This window comes from Fistularia commersonii, chromosome 2, assembly GCF_037954325.1.
Source record: "Fistularia commersonii isolate RoL2024-O1a breed Wild chromosome 2, RoL_Fcom_v1.0, whole genome shotgun sequence".
Classification (NCBI taxonomy): Eukaryota; Metazoa; Chordata; class Actinopteri; order Syngnathiformes; family Fistulariidae; genus Fistularia; species Fistularia commersonii.
The window spans coordinates 26,126,696-26,152,668 of record NC_141285.1 but is presented as its reverse complement, the minus strand read 5'-3'; the positions used below and the strand labels follow the sequence as shown (position 1 = coordinate 26,152,668).

At 44.1% G+C, this 25,973-nt stretch overlaps 3 protein-coding genes across 9 annotated transcripts in view; 2 read left to right on the top strand and 1 right to left on the bottom strand.

The window, feature by feature from the left end:
* kif20ba (kinesin family member 20Ba) overlaps window positions 1-9,417 on the bottom strand; it is a 50,198-nt gene extending 40,781 nt beyond the window's left edge. For 4 of the 6 annotated variants that reach the window (XM_086175004.1, XM_086175022.1, XM_086175014.1 and 1 more), the window contains exons 1-3: window positions 9,248-9,413; window positions 8,755-8,851; window positions 3,742-3,825 (exon numbers count right to left, since the gene is read on the bottom strand). In XM_086175004.1, the coding sequence (XP_086031130.1) occupies window positions 3,742-3,825; window positions 8,755-8,850 (180 nt within the window). In that variant the 5' untranslated portion in view covers window position 8,851; window positions 9,248-9,413. Of the gene's footprint in view, window positions 1-3,741; window positions 3,826-8,754; window positions 8,852-9,247 lie in introns of all 6 variants that reach the window. The other 2 variants (XM_086175029.1, XM_086175038.1) reach the window with 1 other exon arrangement.
* Window positions 5,646-17,497, top strand: LOC147236866 (high-affinity choline transporter 1-like). 2 transcript variants are annotated; one of them, XM_086175066.1, is made up of 10 exons: window positions 5,646-5,702; window positions 11,537-11,640; window positions 13,413-13,637; window positions 13,723-13,839; window positions 13,976-14,131; window positions 14,466-14,614; window positions 14,768-14,911; window positions 15,059-15,212; window positions 15,324-15,541; window positions 15,776-17,497. In XM_086175066.1, the coding sequence occupies exons 3-10, from the start codon at window positions 13,454-13,456 to the stop codon at window positions 16,319-16,321; spliced, it is 1,668 nt and encodes a 555-aa protein (XP_086031192.1). In that variant the 5' UTR covers window positions 5,646-5,702; window positions 11,537-11,640; window positions 13,413-13,453; the 3' UTR covers window positions 16,322-17,497. The 2 variants fall into 2 exon arrangements, with proteins under 2 accessions (XP_086031192.1, XP_086031183.1); XM_086175057.1 differs by lacking the exon at window positions 5,646-5,702 and adding an exon at window positions 11,292-11,323.
* Window positions 17,498-20,440: 2,943 nt separating this feature from the next.
* LOC147236865 (high-affinity choline transporter 1-like) lies at window positions 20,441-25,933 on the top strand. Its single transcript, XM_086175142.1, has 9 exons — window positions 20,441-20,579; window positions 21,503-21,727; window positions 21,813-21,929; window positions 22,066-22,221; window positions 22,556-22,704; window positions 24,114-24,257; window positions 24,393-24,546; window positions 24,658-24,875; window positions 25,107-25,933. Exons 2-9 carry the CDS (start codon window positions 21,544-21,546, stop codon window positions 25,650-25,652), a joined length of 1,668 nt encoding a protein of 555 aa, XP_086031268.1. The 5' UTR covers window positions 20,441-20,579; window positions 21,503-21,543; the 3' UTR covers window positions 25,653-25,933.
* Window positions 25,934-25,973: the final 40 nt, after the last annotated feature.

Genomic DNA, 25,973 nt, shown 5'->3' with positions numbered 1-25,973 from the left:
ACTAAATCCAATGAAATCTTCTTCTTCGGTGTCACTTCTGAACAACTCCGCCGACTCCGAAGGTAGACAACGCGCCGCTTCCTCAGCTACGTCAGAGTCGCACTTGCAGTTCCAATTATTCCAGCCTTTCTGAATCCCGACAGGACGGCGTCCTCGCTCTGATAGAGAGGCAATGGCGTCGCATGAAGCGGTAACACCAGGAAGATCCTCCCGCAAAGTCATTTCTATTCATCTCCTTGGCAACTATCTGGGTGTGAAGACGCAACCGTCCTGTTGACAAGCCTCTCCATGTGTGAACTGGTTCCTCTAGCCGTGGCCAGCTAGCTTTTAGCCCGCCATTAGCTTTTTTATTTTTCTTCACTTCAGTAAGAGTAACCTCCGCTTTTCTCCAGTCCCTTACAAGTTTCTCACTAACTTCAAACTTTCTCTCTGCTGCTCGATCGCCGTTTTCGGCTGCATATTTCACTACTTCCGGCTTGTAACCTGCAGAAAACTATTTTCTTTTCGGTGCCATTTTTTGTTCAGCCCTTCTCAGTTGCTTTTATAAGTCGCTGGTAGCTTCTTTTCTCACAACACACTTCTGCCATGACCCGCCCCCACTGAATTTTGATTGGTTGTCGTGTGTGTGACGTTCACTGTTATATTAAAGACACACACGTAGACACACACACACAAACATCAGAGCAAGAGAGCTCAATTATTTCACACATAAGTCGCTCCAGAGTATAAGTCGCACCCCGAGCAAAACTGAAAAAAAAACAAACAAAAAAAAAAACGCGACTTATAGTTCGGAAAATACGGTATAACATTTTTTTCTGTATCATTTTGCTGTGTGACTCTGAGTGTCCAGCCAATCGTACGATACGATGCAGTTACGCTACGTAGCCAATCACGGCGTTGACGGTACTTGCACACGTGCGCTGCCCGTACATGCTATATGACGATAATAACAGCGTGGCGGAGTTAGGTGACGCTAATGCTAATGCTAATGCTAAGCGGGCGGTGAATGTGAATGTGATCCGTCCACTCACCAAATAAGGAAAAAAGAAATGCGTTTCTTTTAAGTTGCAGTTAGAATAATAAGAATAAGAACAACTTTATTTATCCCGAAGGAAATTTTTTTTTTTTTTTTTTTTTAAAGAATAAGTCGGAGTACGTGTAAATAGAAGAACAAGCGGTGAAAGTAGGTGACATTTTTGCCCTGCAAAACATGCAGCGAAGCCAGAGTAGTAAGATAAGATAAGATAAGATAAGAACAACTTTATTAATCCTGAAGGAAATTGTTGTGCCAGAGTTACTGTGCCAGAGTTACAGAAAATATAACAGTAATAAATAATAAAAAGAAAAAAGAAAAAGGCAGAATTAGAAATAAAAATAAACTATAAACTATAAAGTGTCTCAGTGAAACTATAAAGTGTCTAAGTAAACAAGTGATGAAACTATAAGTGTCTTAGTAACAAGTGAGGTAAGGAGTGCACAATAGTATGATAAAAGTAAGTGAGTTTTCTGCTGGAAAAATATGGACTAAAAGATTTTTTTTTTTTTTTTTGTCATTTGGTTCTCAGGATTTATGGTTCGTTAGTGTTTTTTGCAGCGTTTGAAAAAAAAAATGTTGTGATGAAATAGTCATATTCTAGCCCAGTTGGGGCGTTTTACAGCCTGCGGGCCATATTTTGCTTTTTATCCGGTCCCACCAAACTATTTTCTTTGAGTACTTTAATAACATTTTCAATCAATATTTAATTTAGAAACGGTCCTTTTTGTTGAATTTTGTATGAATGATTACTTACAAAATAATGTCGGTACATTTATATGATCGTGATGATTTTAAACTTGAAATAAAATGCCAAAAAATTTCAATACTTAAATTGCAATTTTAATTTTGTTCAATTGACATGAAATCTAGTTGGCCTACGCATAAAAATTAGATAAGAAATGTGGTCCATCAGCCAAAATTATCGCCCTACCCTGTTGATGAAGGAAAAACTGTTAAACATATGGTAAAATAAAACTAAAATTAATTTTATAGGATAATTAAAATATGAAATCTCCTTTTAATTGACCGCAAACGTAACAAACGCAAAATATGTCGCAAGATTGGGACGATCCGATTCGGTCGGTCCACTTTTGTAACTTGCTGGACGAGGTTGTGGAAGTTTATAAAACCATTTTCAACTAGAAAAAAAAAGCAGAGGCTGCAACTGCCTATAACAATGTTTCTGAAGAAAAAAAATTGGCGGTAAAAGATTAGGCGCAAAAGTGTAAAAGTATTTTCAATGGTGAAAATATAAAATTTTGATTTATTTCCATAAATAATTTATATTTACTTTAAATTTAATATGGTTTTAATTTACTCATTTACTGAGTTCATAAATGTTAATAAAGTTAAATATTTGCTACAAGTTGATATATATATATATTTTACATATATATATATATATATATATATATTTTTTTTTTTTTTCTCTTCAGTGTTAATAAGGGAACAATGTTGTGCAGATGTGTACATAGAAAAAATTTATAAACAAATTATATTATAGTTGTGGCGGAGAGTAACAGAAAATAATTGAGAAGCACTGATAGATGCATGTGTGTGTGTGTGTGTGTGAGTGTGTGTGTGTGTGTGTGTGTGTGTGTGCAGCTGCAGTCCAGTCAATAATTATTATATGGGATACAAGATATTTATTGTCTTGTGAAATTAAAAACAGACAAAAACAACTTTAGTTTTATTTGTATTTATTATTCTCCCCCCTTTTTCATACTGTTTATACAATTTCCTACTATTATCTATTATTGTTATGTTTTACTTGAAACTGGCACAACAATTTCCTTCGGGATAAATAAAGTTGTTCCTATTCTTATTTAAAAAAGCAGGACACAACACAACGATACATTAGCAGCATGTCTGGGTTAGAGATATAAAACGAAAAAAAAAATAGAAAAAAATTAAGAAGTAACATCTAGAAGAATAAATAGATATGTAGAATATGTAGAAAGAAAAAAGTAGAAGAAGTAAAAAACAAACAAAAAAAAAACAACAAACAGTTGGTGTGTAGGTGTGTGTGTTCCTTAGTGTTCCATCCCAAGGGCTCGTTGTGTGTGATCCCCATAGAAGACATTCTTTTTGTCACAGCAGCGTAACAGTTATAGTGTCGAAAATAAATCTGAATATAAATATAAATAGAGAGACAGTTAGAAGACAGAAGATAACAAAGACGTCCACGGATAAATAGACTGCAGGGAGAAGAAGAACGACGACAAGAATAAGAATAAAGAATGGAACCGTTAAGGGTGAAAAAACAGACAACCAAAACTAAATGACAATATAAATAGAGTGACGAGAATAGCAACGACATAGAATAGAATAACATAAAAAAACAAAGATGTGCAGAATGTCCAACGAGTCCCCTTGCTGGACATCCAACAAGGGTGGAGCGATTTGTCCGGTGAGTTCCGATAATAAACGAGACTCCGGCGTGCTAACGGGCCGCTAATAACAAACGAGACTCCGGCGTGCTAGCGGGACGCTAATAACAAACGAGACTCCGGCGTGCTAACGGGGCGCTAATAACAAACGAGACTCCGGCGTGCTAACGGGCCGCTAGAGGTGAAATTCCCGTCCCGAATTTAGCGCAATGAGTAAAAACCGGTTTTCAATCTGTTTGTTTTTGCATTGATTGTCCCAAACCGCCTCCTCGAGGTTGGAGCAGCGGGATGGATCTCTGAGGATGCGATCTTTACCTGCGCCTCGCCGTGATGCTCCTCGGCGGCGGTGAAGGGCCGGACGCGGAGGTAGACCTGCAGGTGCTCCGAGGCGCCGGGCGGCTGGAGGTGGAAAACAGACGGACGGGATGAGCGAGGGCGGACACATTCATTCTGTCTGGCTGCAGCTGACCTTCATTCCTCTCCTTTCTAGGACAAACCTCCACTTCTGTGGATGTTCCTGCACCTGCTCCCTGTTCTCTCTACCACAATCTATTTCAGTGTTTAATAATTCAGTCAATTAATTTTGTTTTTTTACTGCAAGGCACCTTATCAGGACTCTTTTTTTTTTTTTTCCTGCTAAGTAACCAGTTGTACAGGACTGTCTCAGAAAATTAGAATATTGTGATGGAAGTTCTTTATCTTCTGTAATGCAATTAAAAAAACAAAAATGACTTTTTCATGATATTCTAATATTTTGAGAATTTTGAGTTTTCTTAAGATGTAAACCATAATCAGCAATATTACAATAATAAAAGGAATGCAATATTTCAGTTGATTTGTAATGAATCCAGAATGTATGACATTTTTGTTTTTGTAATTGCATTACAGAAGATGAAGAACTTTATCACAATATTCTATTTTTCTGAGGCAGTCCTGTATGTATGCAAATGTTTGCAATATGTTTGATCCCTTCTCTTTCTGCCCGTGGGATGCAAAAGTAAAGAAGCTACTTCCCGGAATGAAACTCCAAAGTGTCTCTTTTGAAACTCATGTTGTATATTGATCATTTTTTGGTGTGCGGATTTTATTTATTTATTTATTTTTTGTCAAACCTCTATAAAGTCCTGCCTCCATCCTGAACTGGACAACAAATGTGTGTGTTTTTTCTTTTTTCTAGTGCAGGGGTGTCAGACATACGGCCCGCGGGCCGAAACTGTCCCGCACGGAGTTTCGATCAGGCCCGCGGGATCATTCAAAAGTGAAAAAATGCATAAAAAAAACAACAAATTTTTTATTTTTATTAAATGCAATTCAATAATTTTCCGCTAGGGTCGCACTAATTTGCTCAGAGTAGAAGACAATCCGCATCACCGAGACGGACCAATCAGCAGACGTTATCAATGCGCCATCTGCTCCTTGTTATGACGTTGTTTCTGCTCTGTTCTCCACCTCCCTCACTAGCCAAAATGTCGTTATCAAAACAGAGAAAGGTAGAAAAAGAGTGTTGAATTTTCAAAGAAAAATGGACTACATCCCATTTATTTCCAGAGACGCATGGGAAACCCTTGTGCTTGGTGTGTTTGCGACAAGTTTTGGTATTTAAGGAATGTAACTTCTAGTGATCCCAGCTAAAGAGACAATTCATCACAACATCAGCCTCAAGATGGACTCTACCACAGTGGCCCCGAACAAAGTTGCAAAAAACCTCGGCGTCATGTCCGACGATCAGCTGTCGTTCTCCAACCATATTACTTCGGCTGCCCGGACCTGCAGATTTGTGCTGTATAACGTTCAGAAAATCAGACCCTTCCTGACCTGAACAGTCGGCACAGCTATTGGTTCAGGACATGGTCATCTCCCGCCTGGACTACTGCAATTCCCTCCTCGCTGGACGACCTGCTTGTGCAATAAAACCACTGCAGATGGTACAGAATGCTGCAGCACGGTTGGTATTCACTCAACCCAAAAGGGCTCATGTTACACCTCTGTTCGTCCAGTTGCACCGGCTACCAGTAGCTGCCAGGATCAAGCACAAGGTCCTGACACTGGCATTCAAAACCACCTCAGGAACAGGTCCAACATATCTGAGCGAAATGATAACACCATATGTTCCCGGCAGAGAGCTGCGTTCCTTTAATACAAACCTACTAGCAGTACCTTTTGCTCGCTCTAAGCGATCTCAGGCGAAACTGTTCTCAGTTCTACTTCCTCAGTGGTGGAACAAACTTCCGGAAGCAACAAGACTAGCATGATCTCTCTCAACCTTCAAGAAACAGGTAAAAACGTTTCTCTTTCAGGACTTTTTACTGCACTGATGCCCCAGATCAGGTTGGCAGCAAGTTAGGCTATGCAGTGTGTGTGTGTGTGTGTGTGTGTGTGTGTGTGTGTGTGTACGTCTTTGTCAAAAAAAAAAAAAAAAAAACCTCACTAACCCCAGCTTACTGTTCTGTATGTTTCCTGTGCATCTTGTATTTGCAAGTGCTTATGACCTCTGTTGTAAGTCGCTTTGGATAAAAGCGTTTTGCCAAATGCAATCTAATGTAATGAGACTCGTCACAGCGAAAAATATGACAGCTTGCAAGGAAACTGAGAAGAGATAAGATCAACGAATCGCTGGCGGGTCTGAGGAAACAGACGTCCACTGTCACCCATAGCTGTGAAATCAGTGAAGCAGCGGTAAAAGGCAGCCAGCTAATTTAATGTTAGTCACCAGCTTCACTCCAAAAGAGTATGCTGGAATTCTACTGTTCGTGCAACTCTATGCGTTTTCAGTATGTATTGTATGTGCGTGCACGTTTCATGGATGAAGTTTACACATTTACAGGTGAAAACTTTCTTCCTTACACATTTTAATAGCACTTTCTTTAGTTTGTAAGGTGTAGGCAGGGATTCAATTTAGATTTCATATGCACATGTGTAAATGGTTTAAAAATCTCTTTCTTGTAAATTCTTTATAAGTTAAGTGCATTACTATATTTTTCAATACCAATTACCAATTTTAAAGTTTTTTGACTTTGTACGATCAGTTGCGATGGATCCATGTGAATGATAAAAGTAAATAACACGTTTGTCTCAGGAAATATGAGGTGTTCCATGAAACATTTTATAAAAGGATTGTTCATTAAATTACAAGATTTTCCTCATGTCCTTGTACTTCTTCACACCAAAACAGAGGAAAGACATGATATTTGGTTATTTATTGCTGAGTATGATATAATTTTGATGGCATCTACCTTGACATCTACCTAGTCCAGGGGTCGGCAACCCTTAACACCCAAAGAGCCATTTGGACCCGATTTCCTCAGAAAAGAAAACACTAGGAGTCGCAATTACTTTTTGACATCTAATATAAAGGTACCACTGTATATATTGCTTTTTATTACCTTTACACTTTGTATAAACAAGTGTGTAGTGTGTTGCTTCTGAAATTCACAAAGTATTACGGAGAAAATTAAATTTTATTTATGTAATGAACTCATTTTGAGCTTTAGGCTTTCAGAGCGTGTAGCGGAGCCTTGACCTGAATTTTAAAAATAAATTGGGAAAAAATCACTGTGTCAGTAAACAATAAAAAATAAATATTTGCAAAATGTTTTCATAAATATTTATTGTACCTGGTTATGTGTGTGTGTGTGTGTGTGTGTGTGTGTGTGTGTGTGTGTGTGTAAAACCTGCAGCTGATAAACACTTGTCAAAAAATAATTTAAGTAATAATTAGTGTTAAATATTATTAATTATTGAAATATTATTAAATAAATAATTTAATTTAATTTTAAGACACTCAACTGCAACGACTGAACTACTTTATTTATAGCTTCCATTAACCCTTGTGTTGTCTTGCGGGTCAAAAGTGACCCACTACCATGATTAGCTGTAGAAAAAAACACCTAAACCTATTTTTTTCCAACTTGAAATTTTATGGCTTTTCCTCAAGAGACTCCGTAATTAGAAAAAGCGCTACTTCTTTTTTGTTTATGTTTCCATGTGGGCTGTACACCACTGGGGTACAAAGATTGTCTTATGGCTCATTTTTGACCCGTAGGACACGGGGAGTAAACACAACGTTAAGATCGCATGAGGGTTTAGGAAGTTATGCTAATGTTAAGAAATCATTTTCCCTGAAAATCAATCCCACATTTAAGTTTGGTTTTTCAAGTGACTCTTGTGTGCGCCGGCACATCTTGTCCTGCGTTTGCAGAATATTAAGTATGTTCTCTTTGGAGTGACAGGGACGGACAGGATCGGGTACAAGTCCATCAGAGGGACGGCAAATGTTAGATGTTTTGGAGAGAAGGTCAGAGATAGTTGGGTCACTTACAGAGGAGGGATAGTGAATCTATTGGCAGACGGATGCTGGAATTGGACAAAAGACTATGCGTGCATGTGGAACTGTGCATGTGTGCTAGACAGAGCGCATCCTGGTTGGTTTACTCAGGTAAGTAAGCCAATAAGCTTACGGTGTGGGTGGGCTTTTAATTATTTTCTCTCGGAACAAAGTTATCGTTTCATTCAGTGCAGCACGCGAATATATAAAACCCACTTCATCTCAGATTACACGAAAGCATATCTCTGTCTCCTAAAGGTGAAAGGCTGGTGAACACATTTACATGCACACACTAAAGCCTGTCATGTCTCATCATCCATTTGACCGCTCACTGAATATTTTGCGAATATTCTATTTTATTTGTTATATTTGTGTTGCTGTTGTGTCCATCAATCTATGTATTTGTCCTTTTTATTGCCATTCTGACATGGCCGGGGGGCGACAGATTGAAATAGCCTCTTTGGCTAATTCTGGCTTTTTTACTCATGTTTTATTCATGTGTTTTATGAAATTGCATTGTCCCCTTTTGAAATAAACTAATTAAATTTAATTTAAAAAAAAAACAATGACAATGTGGCCCAGAGTAATGTTTGCAACCTGATGTCCTGTGAAACTAACAAATTCATTGACATTAAGTGCCATGACCTTGAAGTGTCAGGGAAATTGCTCAAGTCTGCAGAGCAAGGATCATCTGTATACAATGAGACCCTGCAAACGTCACAGGAAAATAAACAGGCCCACATTTAGGCAGGTGGCGAGTGTTCTATGCAGATTTGAATATTGAAAAATAGAAAGGACATGTTTAAAAATAATCATATTTCTTGTTGGATTTGTTCTATTTATAAGAATTTAGGTGATAACATTTTGGTGAAGTGTGTGTGTTTGTGTGTCACCCTGAAATGAGTTTTTGCAGGTTTGGATGTCTGTTAATGGGAGAGACTTTTCAGGCAAGGCACCCCTGTGCCCTTCTTTCATGATATATTCAAGGCTGTGACTCGTCCTACCTGCTGATCTTGTAAAATTGTGGAGTCGTGTGTAAATGCCAGAGCATCGTTGCTGTGTTTCTTCGCGTCTGTTAACCTGTGGTGCGGATCCATCATCCTGGAAAACATAAACATGATGTTTGGGATGTGTATTATTTCGCAGAGCAAGCTTATCACATTAGCATGGACATGGAAGGGGGTGGGGAGGCTCGGGTTGTTATTGAGGAGACTCTCTCAATTCTTTTTAGCTACTTTCCACAAAACTACATAGCCTTTTACCAAGTATGCCGAAACGTCACAAACAAAAGACACAAAACATTGTTGGCCGAACCAGGGATGCGCGGCTAACCTTGCTAGCTCCGTTAGCATAGCTGGAGAGTTACACCTGCCAAGAAAACCACACCTGTCAGCCCAAGAGTGTTAAGTTAGCGTAGTTAAAATGTCCATTTGTTTTTCGGGGGAAAAAAAGCGAACCAGGAAACCCCCAAGTTGGATATTAAACGTGTTTACATACCTGGCAGGTTTTTGGGGGTCATTAGGCAGCGAGATGTCGAAATCTATTGTATACGAAGTAACGTCACAGCAACGCAGCTGCCGAGCGCCCTGCCGCGGTCTGAGTTTGAAACTGACCAATCACAGCGCGCGGAACTGCGTCACATGGCCACCACGCGCTGCGTTCAATGACGGTCGGTTTTGGCTCGGAAATCGCACTTGTCCTGAGGAAGTCTCGTGAAAGCGGCGTGTTTCCTCCGCAGTTAAAGAAACTATCGGTCCAAAGACGGGATATCAATTCATTTGTTGATAGAATTATCATGTTTGGATTGTATGAAATAGATAAGAGGACAACACTTGGGTTGGTAATAACTTTCTAGAGACGGTTTCCGTTTTTCATGCAAATTTCCCACGATGTGATACAAGCAATTCATGCAACTTAAACATCTTGGGACATTTCATCAGATTTACCTTCATTAAAAAAATATTTTCCTATAAAATAATATCACTGTCTGGTATTATCAATGTCAAGAAAATCATACTTTTAATTTTCCCCACTTCACAATTTTTGGATATCCAAGGATGAATGCATTCTAATGATGGGAACCCACTCACAACATGGAACCTGGGAGACAAATGTTCTCCTTGTATGAGGGGTCAGGTGATTCCCTTTTGGTAGTCGTTACAGGAAATGGCTGTTGTTCTGCAATCTACAGTCACGGGCCGCCAAACATCTGTCAAACATCCTCCTGGATTCATCTGGATTCATTGCATTCCTCAGGACATCTGACCAGACAAGCTGCACTTAATGTACGCGATTGGAGGCGATGCCGGCTCTTTATCCGCTGGTCTTCGGGATCGGCGTCCGGGCTTTGTTCAGGTCCAGGAGGGAGAAGGTGGGAGTTGACTGAGCGCTCCGAGCGACAACGTCGCCTTTTGGCTGTCTGCAGAAGGTTCGCAAGTCGTGCGCCAGGATGTGACTTGGCCTTTGGATCCATCTGGCAGCCACCTGGTTGAGCTAGGCTGCGGGTCACGTTTCCTCAGTTAGCGCCAGGGGTCCATACGTGTCTATATCTAAAATATTTGTCCCTTTGCAGGCCCAAGAATTGTGATTTGGTGTGCCTCCAGATGAGCAGACTCACTATAGGAGCAACAGGTGAAAGATTCAAGACCTCACTAAAGTTTGAGTCAGGAGTTGTTTTTTTTTGACCTCCGCATAGAGAATCGGCCTGGACTTCCATGGTTGTAGTCCAGCCTGGAGTTGCCCCTGCGACGGGATACGTAGCAAAGAGCGAAGTAGCGAAGACTGGTTAGCTTTATCTGTAAGCCTGCTTCCCGACAAGCTGGTTATGCTGGTTGAGCCGTGTTTCAGTGTGAGAAACACAAAAAAAGGATTGAGTTTATCTGTTCGAACAACATCGTACCAACCTAACTTTCAGTCACTTGGGCATGTATGTCTTTTAGAATAACATGGTCATAAACCAGACAATGATGGATGAACTGCTGCTGTTATAAAAGCCCCTTAACAGAAACCGGTGTGAGTAAAGGGAAGCAGCAGTCCCCTGACGCTGACATCTAAGTTTATAGAATTCACTTAAAAGCTCACTAGAAAAACCACGAAATCCAAACAACTCAATTTGTACACCTGTTCCTCAATATATAAATATCGTCTCAATGCAAGATAGCTGACTTCAAATCAGCTTACAACAATAAGAAATAGGCAAACAACAACGACGATAAGGATGCGTTGCGACAACACGTCATCAACCAAGACATTGTCCAGCAACATATGGCGACAACATCCGTGCTAGTAATCCTCGGGATCGGATTTCACATTTTTTGACACTGTCAGACAAAGAAAAAAATACATCAGAGAACATTTGGCCCTGCCAGATCGCATGAAGGTGTGACGGACGAGAACGCAGAGGTTCAGGTTATAATCTGACGGCCAACACCATCCCTGCCGAAACTGCTCCCTGCTGCACGTCACTATTTGTCTCGGGGTTGTCATGGCGATGTGACCAAGGGGTTCAGAAAAGGTGATGCAGGGTGCGGGAGCTCACTGAAGAAGGGCGTGCCAACTCGGCCAGCGCCAAAGGTGAACGTTCCCTTTTCTTCTTTATTGATTTTCATCTTTTCACTAAAGTTGTTGGTACGTCTCTAATCGCAAGCTAAAAGCTAGATGGTTACAGCAAGAGGTACAAGATCATATCTCCACGCCCAGGTAGTTGGCAAGACAATGAATATAAATGCCTTTGCAGGAGGACTTTCTTGGTGTTACAGCTTCATGCAACACAACCGTCTCTTTCAGACCACAGACAACGATCTCCCACAAACAGCCACGCAGAAGAGGAAGCGGCGCGCCGTCTACCTGTGGAGTTGGTGGAGTTGCTCAGAAGTGGGATCAGGAGTTTGGTAAACTTGTTATGCTATGTTCCTGCTATAGTTATCTGAATATTTGTTAATATGTTACATTAACATAACAGACATTAATTCAACCTCACGTTCTGTATTCTGTTGTGATTACTACAACTTGCCTTTCAATGTGATCCACCTGTTCTTGGTCTCTGATTTTATAAAATTAATTTCCCCCTTAAAATGCAACTTATGGTTCAGTGCGACTTTTATACAGTATGTTTTTTTTCTCCATTATGCATGTTTTGGCTGGTGCGACTTCTACTCCAGAGACTTATGGGTCGGAAAATACAGTAATTCCTGCATTTTTGCTTTGCCTGACTATCATGTATGCTAGTTCTACTCCAGAAAGGGAGGGATCTGTCTTTCTCTAATTTACCGCAGAGCACAGTACTGTAGGTTGATGTCTCTGGGAAAGACCAGTGACAAGAGGAATTCAATAACGCAGAGTATCTGGGGTGACGGGTAGGAGAGTACTTGGTGTACCGTCTGGATGTAAAGTAGATAAGGAGACTTGGTGGTGGAATGAGGGAGTGTATACGGACAGAGCGCTTAGCAAAGAAGTGGGATACTGAGAGGACTGAAGAGAACAGACAGGAGTACAGGGAGATACAGCGTAAGGTGATGATAGCAGTAGCAAAGGAAAACAAAGGAAGTACAATAACTTGTATGCTCGGTTGGACAGTGAGGAGAGAGAAAAGGATTTATACAGGTTGGTGAAAAAGACAGATAAAAATGGAAAGGATGTACAACAGGATCCGGGTGATTAAGGATAGAGAGGGAAATGTATTGACAGATGCTAGAAGAGTGATGGGAAGATAGAAAGAGTACTTTGAAGAGCTGATGAATGTGGAAAATGAAAGAGAGGCAAGGATAGAAGAGGTGACTATTGTAGACCACAAAGTAGCAGACATTAGTAAAGGTAAGGTGAGGAAGGCTTTGAAGAGGATGAAGAGTGGAAAGGCAGTTGGTCCTGATGATATTCCTGTGGAGATGTGGAAGTGTCTAGGAGAGGCAGCCGTACAGTTTCTGGCTACAGTATTCAACAGGATCTTAAAGAGTGAGACGTTGCCTGAGAAATGGAGAAGACGCATGATGGTGAGATCCAGTGTTAACTTATACTGTATGTATTTTTCTTATTTGTTATGCCTTTTTTCGGCTGGTTCGACTTACACCCTGGAGTGACTTAATAGTCTGGAAAATACTGTGACTCCTGAATTTTTCCTTTGTCTGACTATCACGTATTCTAGTTCTCCTAAGACAGGGATCTGTGTTTTTTCAATTTACCGCAGAGCAGTCGGAAGATGTCTCTGGGAAAGACCAGTGGGAAGAGGAATTCAGACATGAAGAGTATCTGGTTTGAGACACCTGAGTGTCTGCGGAAGGACAGAGAATTAGCTCAGGGCACGTTCAAGAACTTTCCAGAGAATCTGTGTCTACATGCAAGGGAAGGAAGGGCAGGTCGTGATGGAGCAGGAATAGTTGATGTTTCCTGCATCGCGGCCTAAAAACATCCCCCCTCCATCCCTGTTATGGAGGAGTTTGGGGGGTGGAGAGCGAGTAGTAACTCTTCTGGTGCCAGACTCTCACCCTGTCAATAACACATCTGGAAAATTTCGGGTCTCCAATGACACTGTGGGGGCAACCTGGAGGAACCCCACGCAGACACATAGAGAACGTGGAACGTGTCAGAATCCAACCATGGACTCTCTTGCTGTGTGTGATGATTTCAGGCACGAACATTACAACCAGACATCCACTTTGTGTGTTAGGCAGCGGGCAGTCACTGACCAGCCACTGGGTTAAAGCTGAGATGGCACTCAACATTCCGGGAGTGATAGCGATGGCCATCTTCTACCTGCTGATCTTTGGCACCGGCATCTGGACTGCCCTCCGATCCAGGAGAATGAAGAAAAAACATGCAGTCTCTGAGATAGAAATGGCCCTGCTGGGGGACCGGCGCATCGGCAGTGTGGTCGGGGTCTTCACCTTGCTGGGTACGACTGCACACACGGTGTGTACACACACAAACACATGCAAACACATTTACTGACAGCTTGGTGCTTTCAACTCATCCTGAAGGTACCTGGGTCGGGGGAGCCACCATCATTGGAGTCCCAGAGATGGTCTACACCCCCTCCTTGGGTCTAATCACCGCAGTCCTTTTGATTTCAGCGTACAGCACATCTTTTGTTCTGGGTGAGCACCTAAAACCGCTGTACATGTATTTGTTCACGTAGTTTCAGCAATAAAGGGCGACGGGTAACTGGTGGGATCAACTAGAGAAGTCCACAAAACCTTTCCCCTTCCCTTTCCTATTTTCCTTCATTTCAAGTTGGACTGATATTTGTCAAGCCTCTGAGGAACCAGAACTATGTGACCATAGTGGATCCTTTCCTTGCCAAGTATGGGAAAGGGGTCGCCACCATAATAAGCCTGATTACAATTGGCCTTGACATGGCCTGGATGCCCATGTCACTGATCGCCTTAGGTAAGTAAACACCCAATCGTAAAATATGTCCACACCTTAACATTTTGCCAGACTGGACAGCTCAGCTGTGCTCAGGTAAACCCTTCATGAGGCTTCACGGTGTCCTAGAAGAAAACTGTCGTCACTGATGGTCACTTCCAAACACCACAGATTTAGAACATACTAGAAATGTCATGTACTCTTGCAGGCTACTCCTACCCCCCATCACTTGACTGAAAGGTTCAATGGCTACCAGATGGTGTCACTCTCTTCAACTTTTTGTGGTTGGAGTGTTATTGCAGAACCAGTCGCAGAAATCACCCATGCACAAACACACATTTTCTCTTCTCACAAGGTGTAACCATGGAGGTGATCCTAGATATGTCCTTTAATGTATGCTTGTGGATCTCCACCGCTGTGGCCATCAGCTACACCATGCTGGGGGGCCTCTACTCTGTGGCTTACACTGACATCATACAGCTCATCCTCATCTTAATCAGTACGGTGAGTTTGGTGGCACAAGCACAGTTCACTGCGTCAAACATTTGAATACTATAAAAAAATTTGAGCTCTGGACCACTATGTCCTGGTCTTCTGGATACTTATGAAAACTTGTATTAACCATACAGTGCTGGACTTGCATGTTCTTGCCCACAGTGGGTGTGCCTGCCCTTCGTCCTGATGAACCCTCACACATCAGACATTAGCACCACGTTGACCAACAACACCCTGCACGCCCCCTGGAGCGGCTCAGTGGACTGGAAAAGTGACTGGATTTTAATGGACACCTTTGTCTCCACGGTGAGTTTCAGCAAGCCACTCTTTGATGACAACCTTGCTCAGAAGTCTACAGAGTCCCTTTCTTCACTGGTCACTGCCAAACCATTGCACGTCAAGGGGACTCTTCCCCACTTTATAGGAAATAGACTAAATCTTTTTATTCCTCAGGCATTGGGCTCTCTGGGGTACCAGTCCCTCCACCAAAGAATCCTTTCAGCTTCCTCAACAGTCAAAGCCCAGCGCTCATGCTACATAAGCGCGCTCATTCTGCCTATCTTCGTGATACCTTCTATGCTGCTCGGTGCGGCTGCTGCATCCACAGGTATCACATACCTCAATAATCCAGATTAGATGATCTTGGTCAGCAGTACCTCACTTTGTGTTCAAATACTCCTCTGTCGGCCTTCCTTTTCCCTTCCATCTCGGCCTCAAGACTGGAACATGACCTCCTACGGTTCACCGTCCCCTTATGAGCGCGGAGAATCAGTGATGGTGATGCCCATCACATTGATGCATCTCACCCCCACCTTCATCGCCATTGTCGGGATAGGTTGTGTGGCAGCATCCACAATGTCCAGCATGGACTCCATATTGCTCTCAGCGGCGTCCGTTTTCTGCTCCAACATATACAAGGACCTCCTGAGGCCTCAGGTAAAAGGCACTAAGCACTGTGCCTTTGGCACATCTACCTAAATGATGCCTGAAAGACTGGTATGCATTCCAAAGATGCTTCTGGTTTACCCATCTGCAAAGTGCACACAGAAGATGATTGACGGCTCTGAGTCGTTATTTGAATCTTGCATACTGTATAAGCCCGCCAGATGTAGTAAAACTATAATTTCTTGGGGGTCTCGCTCAGACTAATACTTCTGGTTTCTCTCGCAGGCTTTGGAGCGAGAGATCCGTTGGGTGATCCGGGCGGCGGTGTTGGTCGTGGGCGTGGTGGGAACGGCACTCAGCACCCTGGAAAAGAGCACTGTGGTGTTCTTGTTCCTTTCTTTAGAGGTGGCCTACAACGTGATCTTCCCTCAATTGATCTGTGTCTTGTTCTTCAAAGCTTCCAACGGTTATGGCGCCATAAGTGGCTTCTTGGTGGGGATTTTGTTCAGAGTGCTGAGCGGGGAGCCGTCGCTTGGCCTCCCGCCTGTCATCCACTTTCCCGGATGCACCCTGGAGGACGGCGTCTACGTCCAGTACTCTTCCATAAAGACCATCTCCATGCTATCCGGCCTGACAGCCATCTTTGCTGTCTCCCACCTGACGTCTTGGCTCTTCACCAGAGGCCTGCTTCCAGACAGGCTGGACGTTTTCAAAGTGAAAGCCCAGCGCTCAACAACAGGAGGCGCTCAGGGGGGCGATGACAATTTGTGTTTGAAGAGCATAGCAACCGAGGCCAAGGCATCGGAGGAGGTGGAGACCGTGGATGAGTAGACCACATTGTGTTTCTGTTGATGGAATGATAAACCGAATGAAAGAAAAAAATGTGAAGAGGAAATTTATATGGGCATAACTGAAGTCCAGAAAAGCCGGACGAGCTAGAGTTTTGGCTCGAGGCCTGAAAATACACTTGCTTATCACTTCACTGTTGACTGTCCTTGAATGGCCCAAAAGAGGTTGAAGCCACACAGAAGGGAATGGGTTTTACAGTCACAGTTGGTTTTATTCAATCAATCTACGAGTTCACTGACAAAGGCTGTTAACAATAAAAAAAGAAAAAGAAAAGACCTCAAACCTGTGGATTCAATCCACGGGTATTCTGATCCGACTTCCGACAGACCAACTCGCTCTTCCCGCCTTCCTTCCTCTCACTCGCTCACGTCTCCTTTTTTTCTGGGGACGGCTTCTCCGTTCAGCTGCCGTCTAAATTCCACCGATCAGATCTGACTCGGGGGTTTCCATCTCCGGGGATCTGATCAGTTTGGTGTCTCCAAGGTTTCCAGCAGGACGTTAATGTTTGGTTGAATGTTGGTTCTGATCAAGACAACTGACCCAAACAGGAAGTCTTCCTAATGTTCAGGTCTCATCAGCCAGTTGTCCAACATTGGGATTTACACCTCACATTGCTTTTAACTTCGGCTCTGAAGCACAAAATCCTGTGTTCGTCCTAAACTCCAATGGTGCAGAATCTTCAGTGGCATCTTGACAGGCAGAACCCTCCCAGATATTGCCAGATTATTGTAAAGTTCTGCTGATCAATCCGGATTATCCCTACGATTAAAACATTGATGAGAAAACTGCCGCTGTTAAAAAAAGCCCCTCGACAGAAACCGGTACAGTGAAGGGATCTTCTTCCCATGTAAAGCTCAGAAAACTTGCTTGTCCCGTCTCGTTCTTCGTATTCCCACGGGAGGGAGCGGGGAAAACTCCACACTCACAAAAAGGAAAAGGAAACAACGCCGGAAGCAGCAGCCCCCTGACGCTGACATCTAAGTTTATAGAATTCACCTTAAAGCTCACCAGAAAAAACACGAAATCCAAACAACTCCATTTGTACATCTGTTCCTCAATAAATAAATATCATCTCAATGCAAGATGGCTGACCTCAACTCAGCTTACAACGATAAGAAAGAGACAAACAACAACGACGATAAGGATGCGTTGCGACAACGCGTCATCAACCGAGACATTGTCCAACTACATATGGCGACAACATCCCTGCTAGTAATCCTCGGGATCGGATTTCACATTTTCAACACTGCCAGACAAAGACAAAAATTCATCAGAAAAATTTTTGCCCTGCAAGATCGCATGAAGGTCTGACGGACGAGAACGCAGAGGTTCAGGTTACAATCTGACGGCCAACACCATCCCTGCCGAAACTGCTCCCTGCTGCACATCACTACTTGTCTCGGGGTTGTCATGGCGATGTGACCAAGGGGTTCAGAAAAGGTGATGCAGGGTGCGGGAGCTCACTGAAGAAGGGCGTGCCCCCTCGGCTAGCGCTAAAGGTGAACGCTCCCTCTACTATAGTAATTTTCATTTTTTAACTAAAGTTGTTTGTGCGTCTCTAATCGCAAGCTAAAAGCTAGATGGTTACAGCAAGAGGTACAAGATCATATCTCCACGCCCAGGTAGTTGGCAAGACAATGAATATAAATGCCTTTGCAGGAGGACTTTCTTGGTGTTACAGCTTCATGCAACACAACCGCCTCTATCAGACCACAGACAACAATTTCCCACAAAAAGCCACGCAGAACAGGAAGCGGCGCGCCGTCTACCTGTGGAGTTGGTGGAGTTGCTCAGAAATGGGATCAAGAGTTTGGTAACCTTATTATGCTATGTTCTTGCTATAGTTATCTGAATAACTGAATATCTGAATCTGTCTTTCTCTAATTTACCGCAGAGTACAGTACTGCAGGTTGATGTCTCTGGGAAAGACCAGTGACAAGAGGAATTCAATAACGCAGAGTATCTGGGGTGACGGGTAGGAGAGTACTTGGTGTACCGTCTGAATGTAAAGTAGATAAGGAGACTTGGTGGTGGAATGAAGAGTGCAGGATTTTATACAGAGAAAGTGGCTAGCAAAGAAGAGGTGGGATACTGAGAGGACGGAAGAGAACAGACAAGGAGATACAACGTAAGGTAAAGATAGAGGTAGCAAAGGCAAAACAAAGGATGTACAATGACTTGTATGCTCAGTTGGACAGGAAGGAGGGAGAGATTGATTTATACAGGTTGGCAAAACAGACAGATAAAGATGGAAAGGATGTACAACAGGTCAGAGTGATTAAGGATAGAGAGGGAAATGTATTGTCAGATGCTGGAAGAGTGGTGGGAAGACCGAAAGAGTACTTTGAAGACCTGATGAATGTGGAAAATGAAAGAGAGGCAATGTTCGAGTTTTCTCTCTATATTCATAGCTAAGTTATTCCGACTACTCGCATGAAGACAGCCAGACCTGTGAGCACAAATGGCCTTCGTCCTTTAACAAGAACCTACCCCCATGATCGTCAACTCAAGTGAGCATAAAGGTGTTGCAGCTCAGTGGTGGAGCGCATGTTCCTTATGTATGAGGTCATTGGTTCAATCTCTGGCAACTCCACTGTAAGTCGCTTTGGATGAGGGTGTGTGCCAAATGACTGTAAAGCAAATGGGAACCTACCCCCCCAAAATGTCAATGGGAATTACCCTCTCCCTGTGTATGATCTCGGCAACAGCATCAATACATTTTCACACCATAAAAAGCCGAGCAAGGAGGAACTCGGTGGGATTCTCTGAATCTTGCCTCCTAGGAGCGCGCCGAGTCTCCCCCTCTGCAGAGCTCAAAAGAATAGTTGCTTGTCTGTGTTATTTCTTGTGAAAACCTCTGCCTCCTCTTTACAGGCTTCAACTTAGACCAGCATGAATTAGAATTACTCTCTAGCAGGCAAGGATAGAAGAGGTGACTATTGTAGACCAAAAAAGTAACAGAGATTAGTAAAGGTAAGGTGAGGAAGGCTTTGAAGAGGAAGAAGAGTTGAAAGGGACTTGGTCCTGATGATATACTTGTGGAGGTGTGGAAGTTTCTAGAAGAGGCAGCAGTAGAGTTTCTGGCTACAGTATTCAACAGGATTTTAGAGAGTGAGATGATGCCTGAGAAATAGAGAAGATGCATGATAGTGAGGTCTAGCGCGACTTATACTGTATGTATTTTTCTTCTTCATTATGCTTTTTTTTGGCTGGTTCGACGTAACCAGTGGGATAACTGGTGAGATCAGTTGCAGAAGTCCACAAAACCTTTCCCCTTCCCTTTCCTATTTTCCTTCATTTCAAGTCGGACTGGTATTTGTCACGCCCCTGAGGGACCAGAACTACGTGACCATAGTGGATCCTTTCCTTGCCAAGTATGGGAAAGGGGTCGCCACCATAATAAGCCTGATTACAATTGGCCTTGACATGGCCTGGATGCCCATGTCACTGATCACCTTAGGTAAGTAAACACCCGATCGTAAAATATGTCCACACCTTTACATTTTGCCAGACTGGACTGCTCAGCTGTGCTCAGGTAAACCCTTCATGAGGTTCCACGGTGTCCTAGAAGAAAACTGTCGTCACTGATGGTCACTTCCAAACACCACAGATTTAGAACATCCTGGAAATGTCATGTACTCTTGCAGTCTACTCCTACCCCCCATCACTTGACTGAAAGGTTCAATGGCTACCGGATCGTGTCACTCTCTTCAACTTTTTGTGGTTGGAGTGTTATTGCAGAACCAGTCGCAGAAATCACCCATGCACAAGCACACATTTTCTCTTCTCACAAGGTGTAACCATGGAGGTGATCCTAGATATGTCCTTTACTGTATGCTTGTGGATCTCCACCGCTGTGGCCATCAGCTACACCATGCTGGGGGGCCTCTACTCTGTGGCTTACACTGACATTGTACAGCTCATCCTCATCTTAATCAGAACGGTGAGTTTGGTGGCACAAGCACAGTTCACTGCGTCAAACATTTGAATACTATAAAAAAATTTGAGCTCTGGACCACTATGTCCTGGTATTCTGGATACTTACAAAAACTTGTATTAACCATACAGTGCTGGACTTGTATGTTCTTGCCAACAGTGGGTGTGCCTGCCCTTCGTCCTGATGAACCCTCACACATCAGACATTAACATGACGTTGACCAACAACACCCTGCACGCCCCCTGGAGCGGCTCAGTGGACTGGAAAAGTGCCTGGAATTTAATGGACAACTTTGTCTCCATGGTGAGTTTGAGCAAGCCACTCTTTGATGACACCCTTGCTCAGAAGCTTTCTGTGGTCCTTTTCTTTACTGCCCGTCTACCTGTGGAGTTGGCGGAGTTGCTCAGAAGCGGGATCAAGTGTTTGGTAAACTTGTTATGCTACGTTCCTGCTATAGTTATCTAAATAACTGTTAATATGTTACCTTAACATACTAGACATTAATTCAGCCTGTTGTTCTGTATTCTATTGTTATTACTATGACTTGCCTTTCAAGGTGAACCGTCTGTTCTTGGTACATTTTTTTTTTTTTCTTCATTTTGCATATTTTGGCCGTTTCGACTTATACTCCAGAGTGGCTTGTAGTTCGGAAAATACAGTAATTCCTGCATTTTTGCTTTGTCTGAATATCACATAATCCAGTTCTTCTCCTAAGAGAGGGATCTTTGTTTTTTCAATTTACCGCAGAGCAGTCGGAAGATGTCTCTGGGAAAGACCAGTGGGAAGAGGAATTCAGAAATGAAGAGTATCTGGTTTGAGACACCTGAGTGTCTGCGGAAGGACAGAGAATTAGCTCAGGGCACGTTCAAGAACTTTCCAGAGAATCTTTGTCTACATGCAAGGAAGGAAGGGCAGGTCGTGATGGAGCAGGAATAGTTGATGTTTCCTGCATCGCGGCCTAAAAACATCCCCCCTCCATCCCTGTTATGGAGGAGTTTGGGGGGTGGAGAGCGAGTAGTAACTCTTCTGGTGCCAGACTCTCACCCTGTCAATAACACATCTGGAAAATTTCGGGTCTCCAATGACACTGTGGGGGCAACCTGGAGGAACCCCACGCAGACACATAGAGAACGTGGAACGTGTCAGAATCCAACCATGGACTCTCTTGCTGTGTGTGATGATTTCAGGCACGAACATTACAACCAGACATCCACTTTGTGTGTTAGGCATCGGGCAGTCACTGACCAGCCACTGGGTTAAAGCTGAGATGGCGCTCAACATTCCGGGAGTGATAGCGATGGCCATCTTCTACCTGCTGATCTTTGGCACCGGCATCTGGGCCGCCCTCAGGTCCAGGAGAATGAAGAAAAAACATGCAGTCTCTGAGATAGAAATGGCCCTGCTGGGGGACCGGCGCATCGGCAGTGTGGTCGGGGTCTTCACCTTGCTGGGTACGACTGCACACACGGTGTGTACACACACAAACACATGCAAACACATTTACTAACAGCTTGGTGCTTTCAACTCATCGTGAAGGTACCTGGGTTGGGGGAGGCATCCTCATTGGAGTCCCAGAGATGGTCTACACCCCCTCCTTGGGTCTAATCACCGCAGTCCTTTTGATTTCAGCGTACAGCACATCTTTTGTTCTGGGTGAGCACCTAAAACCGCTGTACATGTATTTGTTCACGTAGTTTCAGCAATAAAGGGCGACGGGTAACTGGTGGGATCAACTAGAGAAGTCCACAAAACCTTTCCCCTTCCCTTTCCTATTTTCCTTCATTTCAAGTTGGACTGGTATTTGTCAAGCCTCTGAGGGACCAGAACTATGTGACCATAGTGGATCCTTTCCTTGCCAAGTATGGGAAAGGGGTCGCCACCATAATAAGCCTGATTACAATTTGCCTTGACATGGCCTGGATACCCGTGCCGCTGATCGCCTTAGGTAAGTAAACACCCAATCGTGAAACATGTCCACACCTTAACATTTTGCCAGACTGGACTGCTCAGCTGTGCTCAGGTAAACCCTTCATGAGGTTCCACGGTGTCCTAAAAGAAAAGTGTTGTCACTGATGGTCACTTCCAAACACCGCAGATTTAGAACATCCTGGAAATGTCATGTACTCTTGCAGGCTACTCCTACCCCCCATCACTTGACTGAAAGGTTCAATGGCTACCGGATTGTGTCACTCTCTTCTACTTTTTGTGGTTGGAGTGTTATTGCAGAACCAGTCGCAGAAATCACCCATGCACAAGCACACATTTTCTCTTCTCACAAGGTGTAACCATGGAGGTGATCCTAGATGTGTCCTTTACTGTATGCTTGTGGATCTCCACCGCTGTGGCCATCAGCTACACCATGCTGGGGGGCCTCTACTCTGTGGCTTACACTGATATCGTACAGCTCATCCTCATCTTTATCAGTACGGTGAGTTTAGTGCACAAGCACAGTTAACTGCATCTCGCATTTTAATACTATAAAAAATTTGAGCTCTGGAATAGTTCATCTCTTTCATCTTCTTCTTTCAGCTTTTTCCCTTCAGGGGTCGCCACAGCGAGTCAGCTTTCTTCATCTAACCCTATTCTCTGTATCCTCCTCTCTCACACCAACTACCTTCATATCCTCTCTCACTATGTCCATAAATCTTCTCTTTGGTCTTCCTCGAGACCTCTTGCCTGGCAGCTCCAATACCAGCATCTGTCTACCAATATATTCTCTATCCCTCCTCTGTACATGACCCAACCATCTCAGTCTGGTTTCTCTGACCTTGTCAGGGTTTACACCTGATCCCAATTGTAATCAGCGCCAGCTGCAGCAGATGCCGCTAATCAAGATCCCTATAAAGGGCAGCGGCACGCCAGCCTGGCGCTGGGGGATTGTGGCTTGCAGACCCCTGCCATGACCGGACCCCACCCCCGCCATTGTGGCGCTTGGTTCAGTGCAGAGCCCTGCCACAACTGGACCCCAGGTGTAACCTCTGTCCCCTCCCTCGTTATGACCGGACCCGGCTGGCCAGTGTAAACTCTGTCCCCTCCCACAACCTGTCCAGTTTGCAACCCGTCTCGTCTGCAACCAGTCCAGTCTGCAACCTGTCCTGGTGAGATCCAGCCTCCGCAGTCCCGTCTGCATCCCGTCCCGCCTGCAACCCGTCCTGCCATTTCAACGCAATAAAAGCGCTTTCAATCCATCCAGATTTCTGCCCTGAGGTGTGGTTCCCTGCTCGAGTGCGCCCCATGACAGACCTTCTCTCCAAAACCTCTAACATGTGCTGTTCCTCTGAGACCCATTCCTGATCCTATCCATCCTGGTCACTCCCAAAGAGAACCGCAATATCTTCATCTCTGCAACCTCTAGTTCTGCCTGCTGTCTTTTGGTCATTGGAACAGTTTCTAGTCCAAACATCATCGCTGGTCTCACCACTGTCTTGTACACCTTTCCTTTTATTCTGGCTGAAAGTCTTCTATCACATAGTACCCCTGACACTTTTCTCCACCCATTCCAACCAGCTTGGACCCGTCTCTTCACCTCTTTTCCACACTCTCGGTTGCTCTGGCCTGTTGACCCTAAGTACCTGAAATCCTCCAGCTTCTTGACCTCCACTCCCTGTAGCCTCACGGTTCCACCCGAGTTCCTCTCATTCACACACATATATTCTGTTTTGCTGTGATCAATTTTCATTCCTTTCCAGAGCATACCTCCACCTCTCCAGATTTTCCTCTACCTGTTGTCTGCTCTCACTACAGATCACAATACCACCACTATGTCCTGGTATTCTGGATACTTACGAAAACTTGTATTAACCATACAGTGCTGGACTTGCATGTTCTTGCCCACAGTGGGTGTGCCTGCCCTTCGTCCTGCTGAACCCTCACACATCAGACATTAGCACCACGTTGACCAACAACACCCTGCACGCCCCCTGGAGCGGCTCAGTGGACTGGAAAAGTGCCTGGATTTTAATGGACAACTTTGTCTCCACGGTGAGTTTCAGCAAGCCACTCTGACACCCTTGCACAGAAGTCTACAGAGTCCCTTTCTTCACTGCCAAACCATTGCACGTCGAGGGGACTCTTCCCCACTTTGTAAGAAATAGACTAAATCTTTTTATTCCTCAGGCATTGGGCTGTCTGGGGTACCAGTCCCTCCACCAAAGAATCCTTTCAGCTTCCTCAACAGTCAAAGCCCAGCGCTCATGCTACATAAGCGCGCTCATTCTGCCTATCTTCGTGATACCTTCTATGCTGCTCGGTGCGGCTGCTGCATCCACAGGTATCACATACCTCAATAATCCAGATTAGATGATCTTGGTCAGCAGTACCTCACTTTGTGTTCAAATACTCCTCTGTCGGCCTTCCTTTTCCCTTCCATCTCGGCCTCAAGACTGGAACATGACCTCCTACGGTTCACCGTCCCCTTATGAGCGCGGAGAATCAGTGATGGTGATGCCCATCACGTTGATGCATCTCACCCCCACCTTCATCGCCATCGTCGGGATAGGTTGTGTGGCAGCAGCCACAATGTCCAGCATGGACTCCTTGTTGCTTTCAGCGGCGTCCGTTTTCTGCTCCAACATATACAAGGACCTCCTGAGGCCTCAGGTAAAAGGCACTAAGCACTGTGCCTTTGGCACATCTACCTAAATGATGCCTGAAAAACTGGTATGCATTCCAAAGATGCTTCTGGTTTAGCCATCTGCGAAGTGCACACAGAAGATGATTGACGGCTCTGAGTCGTTATTTGAATCTTGCATACTGTATAAGCCCGCCAGATGTAGTAAAACTGTAATTTCTTGGGGTCTCGCTCAGACTTATACTTCTGGTTTCTCTCAGGCTTTGGAGCGAGAGATCCGTTGGGTGATCTGGGCGGCGGTGTTGGTCGTGGGCGTGGTGGGAACGGCACTCAGCACCCTGGAAAAGAGCATTGTTGTGTTCTTGTTCCTTTCTTTAGAGGTGGCCTACAACGTGATCTTCCCTCAAATGATCTGTGTCTTATTCTTCAAAGCTTCCAACGGTTATGGCGCCATAAGTGGCTTCTTGGTGGGGATTTTGTTCAGAGTGCTGAGCGGGGAGCCGTCGCTTGGCCTCCCGCCTTTCATCCACTTTCCCGGATGCACCCTGGAGGACGGCGTCTACGTCCAGTACTCTCCCATAAAGACCATCTCCATGCTATCCGGCCTGACAGCCATCTTTGCTGTCTCCCACCTGACGTCTTGGCTCTTCACCAGAGGCCTGCTTCCAGACAGGCTGGATGTTTTCAAAGTGAAAGCCCAGCGCTCAACAACAGGAGGCGCTCAGGGGGGCGATGAGAATTTGTGTTTGAAGAGCATAGCAACCGAGGCCAAGGCATCGGAGGAGGTGGAGACCGTGGATGAGTAGACCACATTGTGTTTCTGTTGATGGAATGATAAACCGAATGAAAGAAAAAATGTGAAGAGGAAATTTATATGGGCATAACTGAAGTCCAGAAAAGCCGGACGAGCTAGAGTTTTGGCTCGAGGCCTGAAAATACACTTGCTTATCACTTCACTGTTGACTGTCCTTTAATGGCCCAAAAGAGGTTGAAGCCACACAGAAGGGAATGGGTTTTACAGTCACAGTTGGTTTTATTCAATCAATCTACGAGTTCACTGACAAATGCTGTTAACAATAAAAAAAAAAGAAAAGACCTCAAACCTGTGGATTCAATCCACGGGTATT

Bases quoted from the DNA above. Each gene is read 5' to 3' on its own strand.
- LOC147236866 (XM_086175066.1), top strand. From the start codon at position 13,454: ATGGCACTCAACATTCCGGGAGTGATAGCGATGGCCATCTTCTACCTG. The intron at 14,615-14,767 runs GTGAGTTTGGTG...TCTTGCCCACAG, and splicing joins TCCTCATCTTAATCAGTACG to TGGGTGTGCCTGCCCTTCGT. The intron at 15,542-15,775 runs GTAAAAGGCACT...TTTCTCTCGCAG, and splicing joins AGGACCTCCTGAGGCCTCAG to GCTTTGGAGCGAGAGATCCG.
- LOC147236865 (XM_086175142.1), top strand. From the start codon at position 21,544: ATGGCGCTCAACATTCCGGGAGTGATAGCGATGGCCATCTTCTACCTG. The intron at 21,930-22,065 runs GTGAGCACCTAA...CTTCATTTCAAG, and splicing joins CAGCACATCTTTTGTTCTGG to TTGGACTGGTATTTGTCAAG. The intron at 24,547-24,657 runs GTATCACATACC...CTCGGCCTCAAG, and splicing joins TGCGGCTGCTGCATCCACAG to ACTGGAACATGACCTCCTAC.